This window comes from Octopus sinensis, unplaced genomic scaffold (genome assembly GCF_006345805.1).
Source record: "Octopus sinensis unplaced genomic scaffold, ASM634580v1 Contig11036, whole genome shotgun sequence".
In the NCBI taxonomy this organism is placed as follows: Eukaryota; Metazoa; Mollusca; class Cephalopoda; order Octopoda; family Octopodidae; genus Octopus; species Octopus sinensis.
Genome location: NW_021832235.1, coordinates 53,937 through 71,183, shown reverse-complemented (window position 1 = coordinate 71,183; position 17,247 = coordinate 53,937). Strand labels below are relative to the sequence as shown.

At 36.7% G+C, this 17,247-nt stretch overlaps 1 protein-coding gene across 1 annotated transcript; it reads left to right on the top strand.

Moving 5' to 3' along the window:
- The first annotated feature begins 2,105 nt into the window (after positions 1-2,105).
- On the top strand, positions 2,106-2,585 carry LOC115228831. Its single transcript, XM_029799302.1, has one exon. The coding sequence runs from the start codon at positions 2,106-2,108 to the stop codon at positions 2,583-2,585; it is 480 nt and encodes a 159-aa protein (XP_029655162.1).
- Positions 2,586-17,247: the final 14,662 nt, after the last annotated feature.

The window sequence follows — 17,247 nt, the reverse complement described above, 5'->3', positions numbered from 1 at the left end:
GGTTCGTGACTGAAGATTGAAGGCTTCGAAAGTCCGTGTTTTGTGTCGTCATCGAAATGTTTTGCGTTCTTGTCCCAGTTTGTATTTTTTATACATATATATATACAGCACTTACGTACCCTCTCTCTTATACGTAATTATATATACTCTTTACTCTTTTACTCTTTTACTTGTTTCAGTCATTTGACTGTAGCCATGCTGGAGCACCACCTTTTAGTCGAGCAAATCGATCCCAGGACTTATTCTTTGTAAGCCTAGTACTTATTCTATCGGTCTCTTTTGCCGAACCGCTAAGTTACGGGGACGTAAACACACCAGCATCGGTTGTCAAGCGATGTTGGTGGGGACAAACACAGACACACAAACATATACACACATACATATATATATATATATACATATATACGACGGGCTTCTTTCAGTTTCCGTCTACCAAATCCACTCACAAGGCTTTGGTCGGGCCGAGGCTATAGTAAAAGACACTTGCCCAAGGTGCCACGCAGTGGTACTGAACCCGGAACCATGTGGTTGGTAAGCAAGCTACTTACCACACAGCCACTCCTACGCCTATATATATATATACAATGTACGTAGGTAAAAAGGATGTCTATGTATAAGTGCATTGTGGCCGTTTCAAGAGGATCCATTTAATCGATCAATGCTTTCATATACACACATATATAAATATACATACATATATATGTACATACACACATATATACATATGCACACACAAGCACACACACACATATACATGTTCTTTTATTCTTTTACTTGTTTCAGTCATTTTGACTGTGGCCAATATATGTGTGTATGTCTTTGTGTTGGTATTCTTGTTAATCCCCGCTTGATGACCGGTATCGGTTTGTTTATGTCCCCATCAATTAGCGAGTCGGCAAATATAAAAATGACCAATAAGTAACAGATTTTAAGAAAGAAAAAAAAAACAAAGAAAAAGTATTAGAGTCGATTAGTTCGACCAAACCCTCCAAGGAGGTGTCCTAGCATGGCCGCAGTTCAATGACAAAAACAAGTAAAAGATAAGACTAAAAGAACAACAATAACAATAGAAACAACAACATCAATGTATATAAAATCAGAAATACGAATCGCCATCTTGTCAGTCACGATTTTTCAACCAAAACGTAAGATAACAATAAATAAATATACAAATACATAAATAAACAAGAGCACTCAGAGAGCACAAACCTCTGCCTCGGCTACACAAACGTCCTCTCAATGATTAGCCAGAGATGAGTTTTAAAATGAGAATAACTGAAATAAACTTGACTCTTCTCACAAACAAGAATACTGAAAAATAAGTAAGAAAATAAGTAAGAAAATAAGTAAAAAAAGAAAAATAATCCAGTATCTTTGTCCGGTACCGGATCGATCCCAAAATCTAATCAGTTCGTGCCAGTCACGAGGCGAAACATCTCTGAAAGCTTCATCCGAATCCATCCAGCGGTTATCTTGTCCATGGGCAAACAAAAACGACTGAAAAAATACCATGCTCCACATCTTTTACTTGTTTCGGTCAACTGATTGCGGCCATGCTGGAGCATCGCCTTTAGTCGATCCCAGAGCTTATTCTTTGTAAGCCTAGTACTTATTCTATCGGTGTCTTTTGCCGAACCGCCAAGTTACTGGGACGTAAACAAACCAGCCTCGGTTGTCAAGCGATGTTGGGGAGACAAACACAGACACACAATTACATATACATAACACCTTAATGATATTTTCCGTACTCATGCATCATTATTTTATTGCTAGTATTATTATTATTATTATTATTATTATTATTATTATTATTATTATTATTATTATTATTATTATTACCAGTATTATTACTTTAAAATACGAATTATCGTAAAAATCAAAGCAATCTACCGTAAATTGTTAGGCTGCGATCCATGACACACGTTTACTAATATTAGCTGATCGGAACCCTAACTCGATGCCATCTGACGGTGAGGAGTAAAACTACGGAATGCACATGATCGTTGCGAGTTCGTGTATATACGGAGGTAGGTTGGATATCTTGGTACAACAAAGTTTATGATCATAACAAGACACACTACAACAGTACAAGCACCCTCACGGCTATGTCAGCAAAAAGATCAAGCTACAAAATCTCCTACAAACTACGAGTGGTAGATTATGCCAAGGAGCATGGAAATAGAGCAGCAGCAAGGGTTTTGGGGCCACCACCTACAGAAAAAATGTTACGTGTCTGGCGACAGCAAGAAGAGCAGCTGATGAGAGCACAGAAAGGTAAACATAACCTTTGTTTCCCAGCCCCACATTGGCCAGAACTTGAGGATGATATAAAAACGTGGGTGCTTAATGAGAGAAACTCAGGGAGAAGTGTATCTACCAAAATGATAATTCATGAGGCCATGAGAATAGCAGAACAACGAGGGATACAGAACTTTGCAGGAACAGAAGGTTGGTGTTACAGGTTTATGAAACGGAAGGGTTTATCAATGCGTACAAAAACATCCATTGCACAAAAAATGCCTGCTGATTATGAAGACTTTTCTGGTGTAGAAGATGATGAAGAGTTTTCTGGTTTAAAAAGATGATTAAAGATGATTACTATTGTAATTTGCATGCTTTCCTTTTGTATGCTTGCTTTTATACAGCAATGTTTTCTGCTTTTGTAATGTGCTGCTAGACTGCTTTCAACAATATATGCTTAAATACACTTAAAACGTTTTTTCCTGAATTTGACCTGCTGAAATGAGGGTGCGTCTAATATGCCGTCAAATACGGTATATGTATGTATATATATGTATACACACACACGCACACACTCACGCGCGAGCGCATGCACACGCAACCACACATATTTATAAGTCTCTGCGTGTGTGTGTGTATACACACACTCACACACACACACACACACACATACACACACACACATATATATATGCCTATATATATGCATGAGTGTATGTATGTTTATACATTTCATCCATAAACGTTAGGCGCAAAAAATATATTTCGTCGGACGACCGATTATAGATTAAGTGTTAATCCACTCTCAGACGTGCCTTTGAGGTATTTATTCTGCGTCATCGCGTACAGCTTCTTCAACTCTGGAATAAACATACATACATACATATACACATACGCACATGCATTCATACATACAAAACACACTGACATACACACACATGTGTATGTAAGTGGTCTGTGTGTGTGTGCGCGCGCGCATGTGTATATTTGTGCGGTAAGAAGCTTGCTTCCCGACCACATGGTTCGAGGTTCAGTCCCACTGCGAGACACTTGGAACAGGTGTCTTCTACTGCAGCCTCGGGCCGACCAAACCCTCATAAGTGGATTTCGTAGACGGAAACGGAAAGAAGCCCGTCATATACATATGTATGTGTGTATGTGTATGTGTGTATGTGTGTGTATTTGTGTGTGTGGTGTGTGTGTGTGTGTGTGTGTTTATGTTTGCCCCCTACCTTCACGGGGCAATCAGCGCTGTTGCGTTTACGAGCTCGTAACCTAGCGGTTCAGCAAAAACAGCCGATAAGTACCAGGCTTGATAAAAAAAGTCCTGGGGTCGATTGAATTGAATAAAAACAATTCTACAAGGTGTAGCCCCAGCATGGCCGCAGTCTAAAATCTGAAACAAGTAAAAAATAAAGGATATAAGATACAAAGATGCATATATACGAACGCATAGACACATAAGCACACACACACACACACACACACACACACACACACACACACACACACACACATGTATGTATATGAGGAGGCACAATGGCCCAGTGGTTAGGGCAGCGGACTCGCGGTCGTAGGATCGCGGTTTCGATTCCCAGACCGGGCGTTGTGAGTGTTTGTTGAGCGAAAACGCCTAAAAGCTCCACGAGGGTCCGGCAGCGGGTGGTGACGATCCCTGCTGTACTCTTTCGCCACAACTTTCTCTTACTCTTTCTTCTGTTGGCCTGCTCGCTTAGCCAGCGGGGTGGCGTCATTTGAAGGCTAAAAAACAATGCGAAGCGCATCGTGACCAGCGATGTGTAGCAACATCTGATAGCCTGGTCGGTCACGGTGGTCACGGTGATATATATATATATATATATATATATGTATGTATGTATACATACATGCAGGCACACATACATATAAACACACACATACACATAGTTTTCGACGTTAATAGGTTGAAACGAAGTAGATGTTTGTTTTTTTTTTATTTAGTACTCAATACTTCATACAAATGTGGAATTTTATATTCTTTATTATCTTAGAGGTCATACTTCGACCGTTTCTACATGTCTAAACTTTTCGTCAGTATCATCACCATCATCATCATCAACACCACCACCACCACAACCGGCGCCACCGCCGCCGCCGCCGCCGCCGCTACCACTACCACCACCACTATCGCCGCCGCCACCACCATTACCGTGATCGTCACCACCATTGCTGCTACCATCGCCGCCTCCGCGCCCCCACCCGCACACCACTACCATTACCGCAGCCGCCACCACCTCCATCATCACCACCACCACTACCACCACCACTAACAACAACAACAACAACATAGCGTAATATTTATTTACGGAGATTAATTCTGTGCAACGGAAGATAATGGAAGAAAAAATAACTCTGCACGAAAAAAAAAAAACAGCATCAGTCAAGGGAGACTACTCTGTCTGAATGCCATTTCAAATTCTACTTTCCCATTCACTGCAAGGCGAATGCTTCCGCATATCGTTGCCTCTTTATATTGTATAATGTACACGGTGCTGTCCAATAGCCATACATTTCCACACATGTCAATTCCGAGCTGGATGGGATGCTCTTGTGATCAGACGATTATCATGGCTATTACATGTAAATTAAGTGATAATGCAGATATTTGATGAAAGTAAATTTCCTATCATCCATCCGTCCATCATTTTCGCTCTCCATTTCTGAGAGAGTTGTAGAGTTTGAGTTCTCAGGTACTTACCTCCCTTGGGTTCTATCCGCCCTAAGCATTCAGAAAATTTTGGTGCATATGTATAATTTATATATAAACAATAATAAACCATAAAATATTGTTTTATTTTTCAAAATGAAACAAAACTAACAGTAAAAGGGAAAGTAATCTTTTGTATACTTCCACTTTATTGAAATTTGAACAGTTTTGTCCTACTTTTTTTTTCTAATTGCAAAGTCTTGGATGGATAGATATACATATATAGATATATATATACATATATGCATGCACACCTTTATAATAATAACAATATACAAACATACATGCATTCATAAATACATACATACTTATGTACGTATGTACGTACATACATACATTTATACATACGTACTTACGTACATGCATGCATGCATACATACATACATACATACATACATACATACGTATATATGTACGTACATATCCCCAAAACCCATCTGCTTCTATGTATAGTATAGATAAGGCACCCTAAATATTATGTTTGCAAGTTTAAAGTGATCCCTTCTATGCCATGAACCATTTATCATTCTGTGGTGCCCCGCATCCATTTTGGCGCGGTGCAACAGAACTGGTGGTAAATTCTGTGATTCTTTCCTACAGCATTCTCGTAACATATCCGGAGTTGTCTCTCAACGTAGAAAAGTAACGGCGGCTCGGCTAGGAGAGAATCCTTGATCCTCGAGCCACGCACCCATGGAATAATTTTATGCTAGAGATGCTTGAGAGGCACCATATTTCGTGATCGCACACTTAACCAACATTCATGACGACAGGTGAGAACAGGTAGGAAAAACGAGTTCTCTGTAGTATTGTCGGTTTTCTGGTAACCGGTCCGTGCGGCCATACGTCTCTAACTGACCCCTATGACTGAATCTTAAAGCCACACAGATATTAGTTTCGGGTATATACTAATATAATACGGTTACATGTACATGGCGTTGCAAGTAATTCTGTTATCAAAATTGAATCTAAAGAGAGCGACAGACCAAAGCTTTACTGACAACATTTGAATATAAAATGGTAGAACACTGACAGTCAATGTAATAAAGCATTACTCTTTAATCAAGCTACTGACCACCGACTGATGCTTAATAGTTTATCTATTGGTTTCGACGATCAATATTCGTTTATTCAGCATATAAGTAGTTGAGTATACCGTAGCTGGATAAAACGTGTAAGTAGCAGAGTTTAATATGTAAGTAGCAGATTCTACTTGGATAAACGTCGTACCCAGCTAAAATTAGCATCACTTAGTGTATAACTGACTGGATATTTGATTTAAAGGTACAATTCTACAATTTAAAGGTACAATCCAATGGCCATCTCGAAATTTCCATCTATTCAGATTTACTCATAATTCTTGTGCCGATGTCAGATTCTTGCTTAATACGCTTTCACAAGATATTGCACCGTAAGATCAATCCGAAATGTAACAGTTACGAAACCAACTTCTTAATCATTCTGCCAAGTTGACGTCTATTTGCCGTCATACCGATCACGTCTGCAGTATCTTTCAGAGACATGAAGGGGACCTCAGGACAGCCACTCGACAATGAATATTCCTTCACTTAATGTGTAAGTTGAGGAAGAATATACAGAAAAGTGTATTCTTCACGTAATCCCCAGCTGGAACAAGGTACGACACAGTATGCGAGTAAGCTGGTTTATCTCCCCTCTTTTACCTTTTTCCATTAATTGAAATGTACCTGAGCACTGTATACAATAAACTCATAATTATATTATATTACATTATATTATACTATATTTATTATATTATATTATATTATATTATATTATATTATATTACATTGTGTAAAATTCTCAATGTTATTTCTACTTCACTGCGGCTTGAGTGTGACGGGAAAAATGACAACGACGATTTAAGCGGTTTGAGTTATCTTCCTTGAACCCAGCTCTCCTATTCTGATATATATCATCCACTGTATGCCTGTGCTATTGATCTCTGCACATATTTTTTTAATGATACTTAGTGTTAATAGCTGTTATACAGAGCTGAAACTATACAGGGTGATTACAGTAAGGTATTTCAACGAAATGGATCAGTTCAGTTGACAATCATGAAGGAGGGTCGGGGTGGATCCCACCGCGTGGCACCTTGGGCGCGTGTCTTTTGGCATGACCCTGGTTGACCTGTACATTTTGAATGAAATTGGATAGACGATAACTCAGTGGAAGCCCATCGGAAGAGTTGAACCTTTTAGTTTGTAGACAAACTTTTGTCGCGCTAATTCAACCGGTGAACGACGTTGCCTGTCGACTATTACGCCACTTCACACTCTAAATCAATTAGCAGGTAGTCCAGTTGTGGAGACACATGGCTTAGTGGTTAGTGTGATGGGCTTATGGTCGAAAGACTGTGGTTTCGATTCCTGGACCGGGTGATGCGTTGTGTTCTTGAACAAAATACTTCATTTTTACGTTCCTCCAGTCCACTTAGTCGGTAAAAATGAGTATTTCTACGACAAACCGGCGCCCAGTCTAGAGAGGAATATTTATACACCAGAGAACCGGGCCTGTGCTCCATACGTACTTATGTGAACTGAGCAGGTAGGCCAGTTAATCTAACAGCTCAATACTCATCGTCGGAACCGGCGAATATCCACTTGCACACACACACACACCACACACACACACACACACACACACACACACATACATACATACATACATACATACATACATACATACACATACATACACACACAAACATATATATATATGAATAATAAACACGCGCGCACGTACACACACTTACACATGCATATATGCTAAATAACCATACAATATGAAGATGGTGAGATGCTATGAGATGTCAAAGGCAGCTCCAGTGTTATACCAAACCATACGACAATGGTTATATGTGTGTGTACACATACATACAAACACCCACTCTCACACACACACACATATATATATATATATATGCATGTATTTACATATGTGTCTATATGTGTGCATGTGTATGTATTTGTATGTGTGTGTGTGTGGTTGTGTGTAACCTAATATATATATACTGTCTCGTAGTAGATTGTCTATTTTGTATCAACAAGACTATAGGTTTACTCCGTTAATTGATGTACCATGGAAATCAGCTTCCATCTTACATTAGAGATATTAACGACGCTGTTTCAAGGCGAATGGCTGCCAGAATCGTCAGCCCACGAGGCAGCATATTTACTCTCTCTTTTCAGTCATTTGACTGCGGCCATGCTGGAGCACCGCCTTTAGTCGAGAAAATCGACCCCAGGACTTTATTCTTTGTAAGCCTAGTACTTATTCTATCGGTCTCTTTTGCAGAACTGCTAAGTGACGGGGACGTAAAATATCAACACAATCGTTGTCAAGCGATATTTATAGATGTATATATATATATATATATATTATTAGAGAGAGAGAGAGAGATCGAGAGAGAGAGAGAAGAGAGAGATAGATAGATAGATAGATAGATAGATAGATAGATAGATAGATATATAGAGATAGATAGATAGATAGATAGATAGATAGATAATTTCAGGGAATATTATTCCTAACTGACATGGAAAAATTCATTTAGAAATACTAAATCAAATTTCACAAAATATAATATATATATATATCTATATTATATAGGATATATATATATATATAATATATATATATAATATAAATTAGAATTTAGAAAAAAACCCTTTTATCAATTCAAAATGAACAATTAAATTACACACCATCTAGAAAATTACATATGATAAAATATTAAATATAAAATAACAATAATATACCAATGATTAAGTAAATTGCAAAATAATAAATAAAAATTTAAATGTTATTCTACCAAATATATACGTTTTATTTATTATTTTGTACATTACTTAATCATCGGTATATTATTGTTACTTTATATTTAATATTTCTATTATATGTAATTTTCTAGATGGTGTAATTTAATTGTTCATTTTGAATTGATAAAAGGTGTTTTTTCTAATTTCTAATTTATACATACATATAATATATATATATATATATATTATATATATATATATTCACATACATATATATATTCACCTACATATATACGACGGGCTTCTTTCAGTTTCCGTCTACCAAATCCACTCACAAAGCTTTGGTCGGCTCGAGGCTATAGTAGAAGACACTTGCCCAAGGTGCCACGCAGTGGGACTGAACCCGGAACCATGTGGTTGGTACGAAAGCTACCTACCACACAGCCACTCCTGCGCCTATAGCGGAATTTTTTCCGTCTTTACGTTCAGAGTTGCAATGTTGCCGAAACCTTTGATCCTTTCAGAGTCAATAAAAAAGCGTACCAGTTGAATACTTGGGGCCTTGTAACCGACTTGAAATTGCTGGCCTTGTGCCAAAATTTGAAAGCGATATTATTGATGTTGTCGTTGTTTAGTCTCACATCAATCCTGAATGATCTGCGCTTTTCTGGAATATAAACATCTGTTCACTCATCTGATGAGTCCTACGTTTATAAATGCTCATACACGTTATGAAATATATATGTAAGTGTGTATACCTATCTATCTATCTATCTATCTATCTATCTATCGATCTATCTATCTATCTATCTATCTATCTATCTGTCTATCTATCTATCTATCTATCTATCTATATATATATATATATATATAAATATAGATATATATATATATATATATATACATATACATACATACATACATACATACACATATGTGTGTGAATATATATATGTATTCACACACACATATATATACATATACATACATACATACATACATACATCTATATATATATATAATATATATATATATATAATATATATATATATATATATATATATATATAATATATTATATAGGCGGCAAACAGGCAGGAACGTTAGCGCGCGGACGAAATACCTAGCGGTATTTCGTCTGTCATTACGTTCTGGGTTCAAATTCCGCCGAGGTCGACTTTGCCTTTCATCCTTTCGGGTCGATAAATAAAGTGCCAGTTTCGCTCTGGGTTCGATGTAATCGACTTAATCCCTTTGTCTGTCCTTGTTTGTCCCCTCTATGTTTAGCCCCTTGTGGGCAGTAAAGAAATATATATATATATATATATATGGTATATGAAGAATGGAGTATCTGGTGTTACACACTTATTCCATAGTTTACCATCGTTTCAGCAACATGCTGGTGAAAAACCAAACCTTATATGTGAGTACGTATGTACGTATATATGCATGGATGCATGCATGCATGTATGTATGTATGTATGTATGTATGTATGTATGTATGTATGTATGTATGCATGCATGTATGTACGTAAGTAGGTGTGTCGGGATGCGTGTGTGTGTGTATGTATTTATGTATGTATGTGCGTGTGTGTGAGTATGTGTGTGTATATATATATATATATATATAATTACAGGGTATAAATCTTGTGTGAAGGTGGAATAGTCGAGTGTATCGTCGCCAGTACTCGACTGATATTCTCTCTCATCAGAAGAATGAAAGATTAAGTAAAGCTCGCCGGAATTTTAACTCAACAAATAACGAACCGGAACAAACATTGCAAAGCTCATTTTTCCATGCTCAAATGATTGTGCATCTACATACACACAAACGTATGCATATCACTAGCGTACTATAGTGATATGTAGTATATCACTAAGCCCGTTTACCGCTCCCCAGACACCGCAAAAAGCATGTATTTCGTACAGCAGACCCAGTGTAGCCCTTTTAAATGTTCCACCCGGGGCAACGCCCCTACCATCCCCTAGCTACGCTAGTGACAGACACACACACACACACACACACACACACACACACACACACACACACACACACACACACAAAATAATTATTCTATTATTGTAGTTATCTTTAACCTGATAAATGGCTATATAAATGGCTATATAAATGGCTACTACTAATATTTTTACTATAATCATTTCTTAAATATACCCACGAAACACGTGTCGTTATTTTACCAAATATATACGTTTTATTTATTATTTTGCACATTACTTAATCATCGTTATATTTTTTATCTTATATTTAATTTTTCTATATGTCAATTTCTAGATGATGTAATTTAATTTTTCATTATTGAATTGATAATAGATGGGTTTTTTTCTAATTTATATATATATATTATATCTTGTGAAATTTGATGTAGTATTTCTAAATTGAATTTTCCCCTGTTAGTTTGGAATAATATTCCCTCATATTATTATTATTATTATTATTATTATTATTATTATTATTATTATATTATTATTATATATATAATATATATATATATATATATATTATATATATATATATATATATATTATATTTGTAAAAATGAAGTTCGAAAATCTGCTTCTATATTATACAATTTTTAATTTTATATATACATTATAACATGTTTCAGTTCCTGAAATGAACCTTATCAAAAAAAGTTATATATAAAAAAAGATAGTTCATGCTATCAAATATAAGAAATTCATTTATAATACAATGGAGTCAGACATCATACAGTTCATATTTAGTTTGAAGTGAGTTTGTTCATGCTATATGTTTAAAGTGTATGATGCAGTGGTTCGTGGTGGTGATATATAAAAAATAGATCAAAGTGGTGGAATGCAGTCAATATAAAAAATTGATGTTCCTGGAAAGAGCGAGGAATTCATTTTTACCTTGAGCAACTGTGATGGCCAATGGTGGGTGTTCGCTGGATGATTCATATATATATATATATATATATATATATATATATATATACATACATATACATGCGTATAATAGGGATAACCACTAAGTGGACATCCAATATGCTAGAAGAAGATCACACCAGAACATTCTGTGTTTGTTTGCTGAATTTCTCTAGAGAACATTCTTTTCTTTGTAGTTAGATCGTAGGTGATCTTCTTCTAGCATATTGGATGTCCACTTAGTGGTTATCCCTTTAATACGCATGTATTACAATTTTTCTGAATTTTCAGATTTTTCTATATGCTAGGCTACTGACTTTTAATTGATATTAATTAAATTAATATTCAATTTATCACCCTCATTATTTAAATACACACACACACACACACACACAACACACACACACACACACATATATATATATATATATATATATATATATATATAAAGCACGATTTATTCGCGTCCAGAGTTGTTAAAAAACTGAGGTACTATTGTATATATATATATATATATATTATATATATATATATATGTGTGTGTGTGTGGTGTGTGTTGTGTTGTTGTTTGTGCGTATGTTGTGTGTGTTGTGATAACATATATATACATATACATATATATATATATATACATATATACATATACGAGTGTATGTGTATGAATATATGTATGTATGTATATATACAAATGCACGCATTCATACAGCATGCTTACAAGTATATATAAACGCAATCATTCAACCATACACCCTTCTCCCTCTCTATATACACATTCATTTATATCTAAACGCATACATGCATATATGCAGAAATGCATATAAATACTTTGCAATTTTATAGTTTCGTCAGTCACCTTTACGACCGCACTGACAATGAATTGACCTACTACTACTACTACTACTACTACTACTACTACTACTACTACTACTACTACTACTACTACTACTACTACTAATATCGTGAGGGTTATATGGTTTGTAAATGACTTATGGTTAGTATCGATTTTCGTCCATCGAACACTGAAAACTTAATATTGGCAATCCGCCAAAATCGATGCCAAATCATCCTAACCTACACAGCCATGCACTAGATGTTCACGAGTATATACATTCGCTAATGTGTGTGTGTATATAATATAAACATAATAAACATATAATATGCATATAGACGCATTGTGCGTGTGGGACAGGTCCAACTCATCAGATGCTAGAAGAAGAGTTAAAGATGGCCTATATTGGTCCGTTCAGGTCACGTGGTACTACTGTTGTGAATGAGACACCAGATATTTTCGTTATTTTTAGATCCACTTGTTTGGACAGGACATTTCGCCACTTTCACGACAGGATAAAAGTTTAGTATAACCAGCGACATCAGTTCCATTTTTTGAGTAAAGCTCATGGTTGGGTATGATGTTGGCGCCAGTCAGTAATTTCAGTCGTCATTCACTTACCTAACACCATCAAATTTGGTTACTCTCCACTTAAAGAATGCTGCCACTTATGTGTACCAACAAAACGACTGAACATTTCTGTAGAAATGCTTCGTGAGTCAGAACATAAAGAATAAATGGGAGAGGATTCCCCCTTCTGGATAGGACCAATCGTGTGGTTTGAAAAGATTTTGAAAAGTAACCATTTTGTATATTCCGGAATCAAATTAAAACTGATTGAACAAACACCAAGAAACTATGGTTGAACCAGTCGAAAACTTTAGATGGATCAAAAATGATCAGAGTCCCGCCGAAATTGAGTTCGTTATCCACCCGTTCTAGAATGCAGCTTATCATTGGATCATACAATATAATATATCCACGAAGATACATACGGTTACAGTATTGCAGATGTTCCCGGAATCGCACAAGTTTGTGCTTCTCGGTCATACAACAGAAACGATTTTCTAAAGATCATTGCAGTATCAGAGTAATGGTAAATAAAATTCCCACAGCCCATGTTTAATATAGGTAACAAGATGAGACGTAGATCTTCACTAAAGTTCCTGCTGTTACTACTATGATTTCTCTGAATATTCACTTTTGTTCCACAGTTGATGCTGACAAAACATTTCATCCGTGTCACTGATCTTTACTGACGAGCGCAACAGAAACACACAGCTTTTTACAAGAATTCTTGTTGGTACCGTAGTGGCACTGCATATATTGTTACTCAAGTTACTACCGGAAACTCAGTGGATGTTTATTTACAAGCTGATTCCGTACCGTCAAAAATGACGACTAATTGTGGTATTTTATATACAAATAAGGGACAAAACCAAGTTTTTAGTTTAATAATTCTTTTATTATAGAAATAATACATTTCTAAAATCTCTCAGAGAGATTTATGCAGTAGTGGTACGATAAAGTAGTTTTATACAGTCAACTTAATGTGACAGTCCCATAAAGGGAATAATACTACTGCTATTTAGCCCTAGGAAGCAGCACCGCTTCCTGTCGGCCTTGACACATTTCCTGTGTCCTTATGTTTGCAAGGGGGAGATAAGCACCTCCACCCAGCTGAATCTGCACTCAAAGACTAGTTTCTGAGTCTTTGCTCGTCATCAGTCTGGAGTAGCATGGCCTGCTAGTTGGAGATGTATAACTATCCCTTGCAAACATATAAGAATTCTTTTATTACCAAATTTATAACACCCCTTCCAACTGCAGTCGTTTTATATTTTTGAAACCCTCAGACAATAATTATTTTCTCTAATGAGTTTGTATGTGTATACGTTTGTGTAGGTGTGTGATTGTAATAATTATTTGTAACACAACGGACAAAATATGGATGGTAAATCAAATTAATACACTTGTCAGTGTTATCTAGTGGTTGTCTTTTGAGATGTGACATCGATCATCGTTTGTTACTGAAAGAACGCTGGTTCACACATACAAACATACACATGCTTCCCTCGTAAACGCACACATGTACACACATATACTCACACTGAGTTGAAACGCTGTTTGATCTTCCTTTTCAGTGTTGAACGTTCACCATCCCACGTCCATTGCACACACAGACGCGCGCAAACATTCACATACCTCCCTTTTACATACACACACATATACTCACACAGAGTCGAAACGCTCCCATTACCAGTTTTCCATCACCCCTTCCTTCCTTATTCATCCATCACCCCTTCCTTTCTCATTCATATGCTGTGATGGAGAAAAACACTAAAGTATTATTATAGTAGATTTTTATTAATTGTTTCTTTTATTCGGTTCGGTCATTCGATTGCAGCCGTGGTGGGGAACGGCCCTTGAAGGGATTTAGTCAAATAGACAGGTCCCAATATTTATTTAATTTTTTAAAGCAGCGTCTTATTCAAATTTCGCCGAAGTCGACTTTGCCTTTCATCCTCCCGGGGTCGATAAATTAAGTAGCAGTCCCGGACTGGGGTCGATCTAATCGACTGGCCCTCTCCCCTAAAATTTCGGGCCCTGTGTCTCGAGTAGAAAATAATCTTTGCTAAATATTACAACGCTACCTAGTGTAACTATGTTCCAATGATAATGTAAAACATTTAATCCAATCAGCCATAACAGCAATATTTCCAATGCACTCCAATAACTAAAAGTAAATAACACAAAATAGCGAAACACATCCAGTCACTGTTCAAGAACCAGGAAGCCTCTACACGCTTGCTCAGACCGATAGAAATAACAGCCAAATCTGCCTCAAGTTACATATTGTCTCCATAAAAACAGAAATGAATATTCTTTTCTACTCTAGGCACAAGCTGCGAAATTTTGGGGGAGGGGGGCAGTCGATTCCATCGACCTCAGTATGCAGCTGGTAGTTAATTTTATCGACCCCGAAAGGATGAAAGGCAAAGTCGACCTCGGCGCACCCACCTTGTAGTACAGCAGCAATTCACATAAAGTGGCTGAAAATGTAATGGCTTTAATAACTTTAATGATATTCTTTTCTACTCTAGGCACAAGGCCCAACATTTTGCGGGTAGAGGGCCAAACGATTAACTGGTACTTAAATCATCGACCCTGAAAGGATGAAAGACAAAGTCGACCTCGGCGGAATTTGAACTCAGAACGTAAAGACAGACGAAATACTGCTAAGCATTTCGCCCGGCGTGCTAACGATTCGGCCAGTTCGACACCATAAAAGGGGAATGAATATTGTGGTCTTCCTTGATAAACAGCATAAATAAATATGAGATAGTCACGAATAGAAAACTTTTGAATATAATTTTGGAAGTTCATGGCAGAACTGTGGCTAAACGCAAACAAAATGTCATCGGTCTTTATACATACTCTTTACTCTTTTACTTGTTTCAGTCATTTGACCGTGACCATGCTAGAGCACCGCCTTTAGTCGAGCAAATCGATCCCAGGATTTATTCTTTGTAAGCCTAGTACTTATTCTATCGGTCTTTTTTGCCGAACCGCTAAGTTACGGGGACGTAAACACACCAGCATCGGTTGTCAAGCGATGTTGGGGGGGACACACACACATACATACATATATACATACATACATACATACATACATACATACATAAACACACACACACACACACACACACACCACACACACACACACACACACCACACACACATATATATATATGTATATATATATAACTAATGTAGGATAAATTTTTTTTCCGGGAAAATTTTTTTATCAATGGCCAGCATATCAAAAAATACCTTTAAAGGTTAAATTTATAATTTATTTCAAAATAAGGGCAAAAGAAAAATACTAATGCCAAATATGCCGAAAAAAACCCCAAAAATTGTCAATAACCATTATAATTTATGCGTCTCGAGACGCATAAATTATAATGGTTATTGACAATTTTTGTCTTTTTTTCGGCATATTTGGCATTAGTATTTTTCTTTTGCCCTTATTTTGTAAATTATATATATATATATACATATACTACGGGCTTCTTTCAGTTTCCGTCTACCAAATCCACTCACAAGGCTTTGGTCAGCCCGAGGCTATAATAGAAGACATTTGTCCAAGGTGCCACGCAGTGGGACTGAACCCGGAACCATGTGGTTCGTAAGCAAGCTACTTATCACACAGCCACTCCTACCAAGATCGAATGACAAACTCGTTTTCAACACAGCAATAAGCAAATGCAGGAACGTCTCTTTGTCTCTCTCTACGTATCGAAGGATACATTGGTTACATGTAGTCCTAGATACTTTTGTGTCTACAAAAAATTAAAGAGCTGGGGTGCCTTTGAGGATAGCTCGGCTTTATCATAACTAAACTGGGATTTTAGCAACAGCGACGACAACGACAACGATATGATAACAAAATAGACACCACTTTTCAATAAAGCTGCGTTGTCGCCATTTTGTTTAGAAATGGCGGAAAGCAAAAACAGAAAAAAAAATGTCGGTGACAAAACAAAAGTAAACAATAAGTGAAATGAAAATGGTTGTGTTAAAAATTTACGAATTCACTCATTACACTGGCTTTGTGTTTTTCCGTTCTCCCTGCGGGGAAAGGAAATTAATAAACTCGTCATAGTAGGATGTATCATCAGGTGAGACCTGCATCTAGAAAGGAATGGAAAACGTTATTGATATGGCACAATATCCGGTTTT

Excerpts from the sequence above, each read along its gene's own strand:
- LOC115228831 (XM_029799302.1), top strand. The coding sequence starts at position 2,106 with ATGTCAGCAAAAAGATCAAGCTACAAAATCTCCTACAAACTACGAGTG.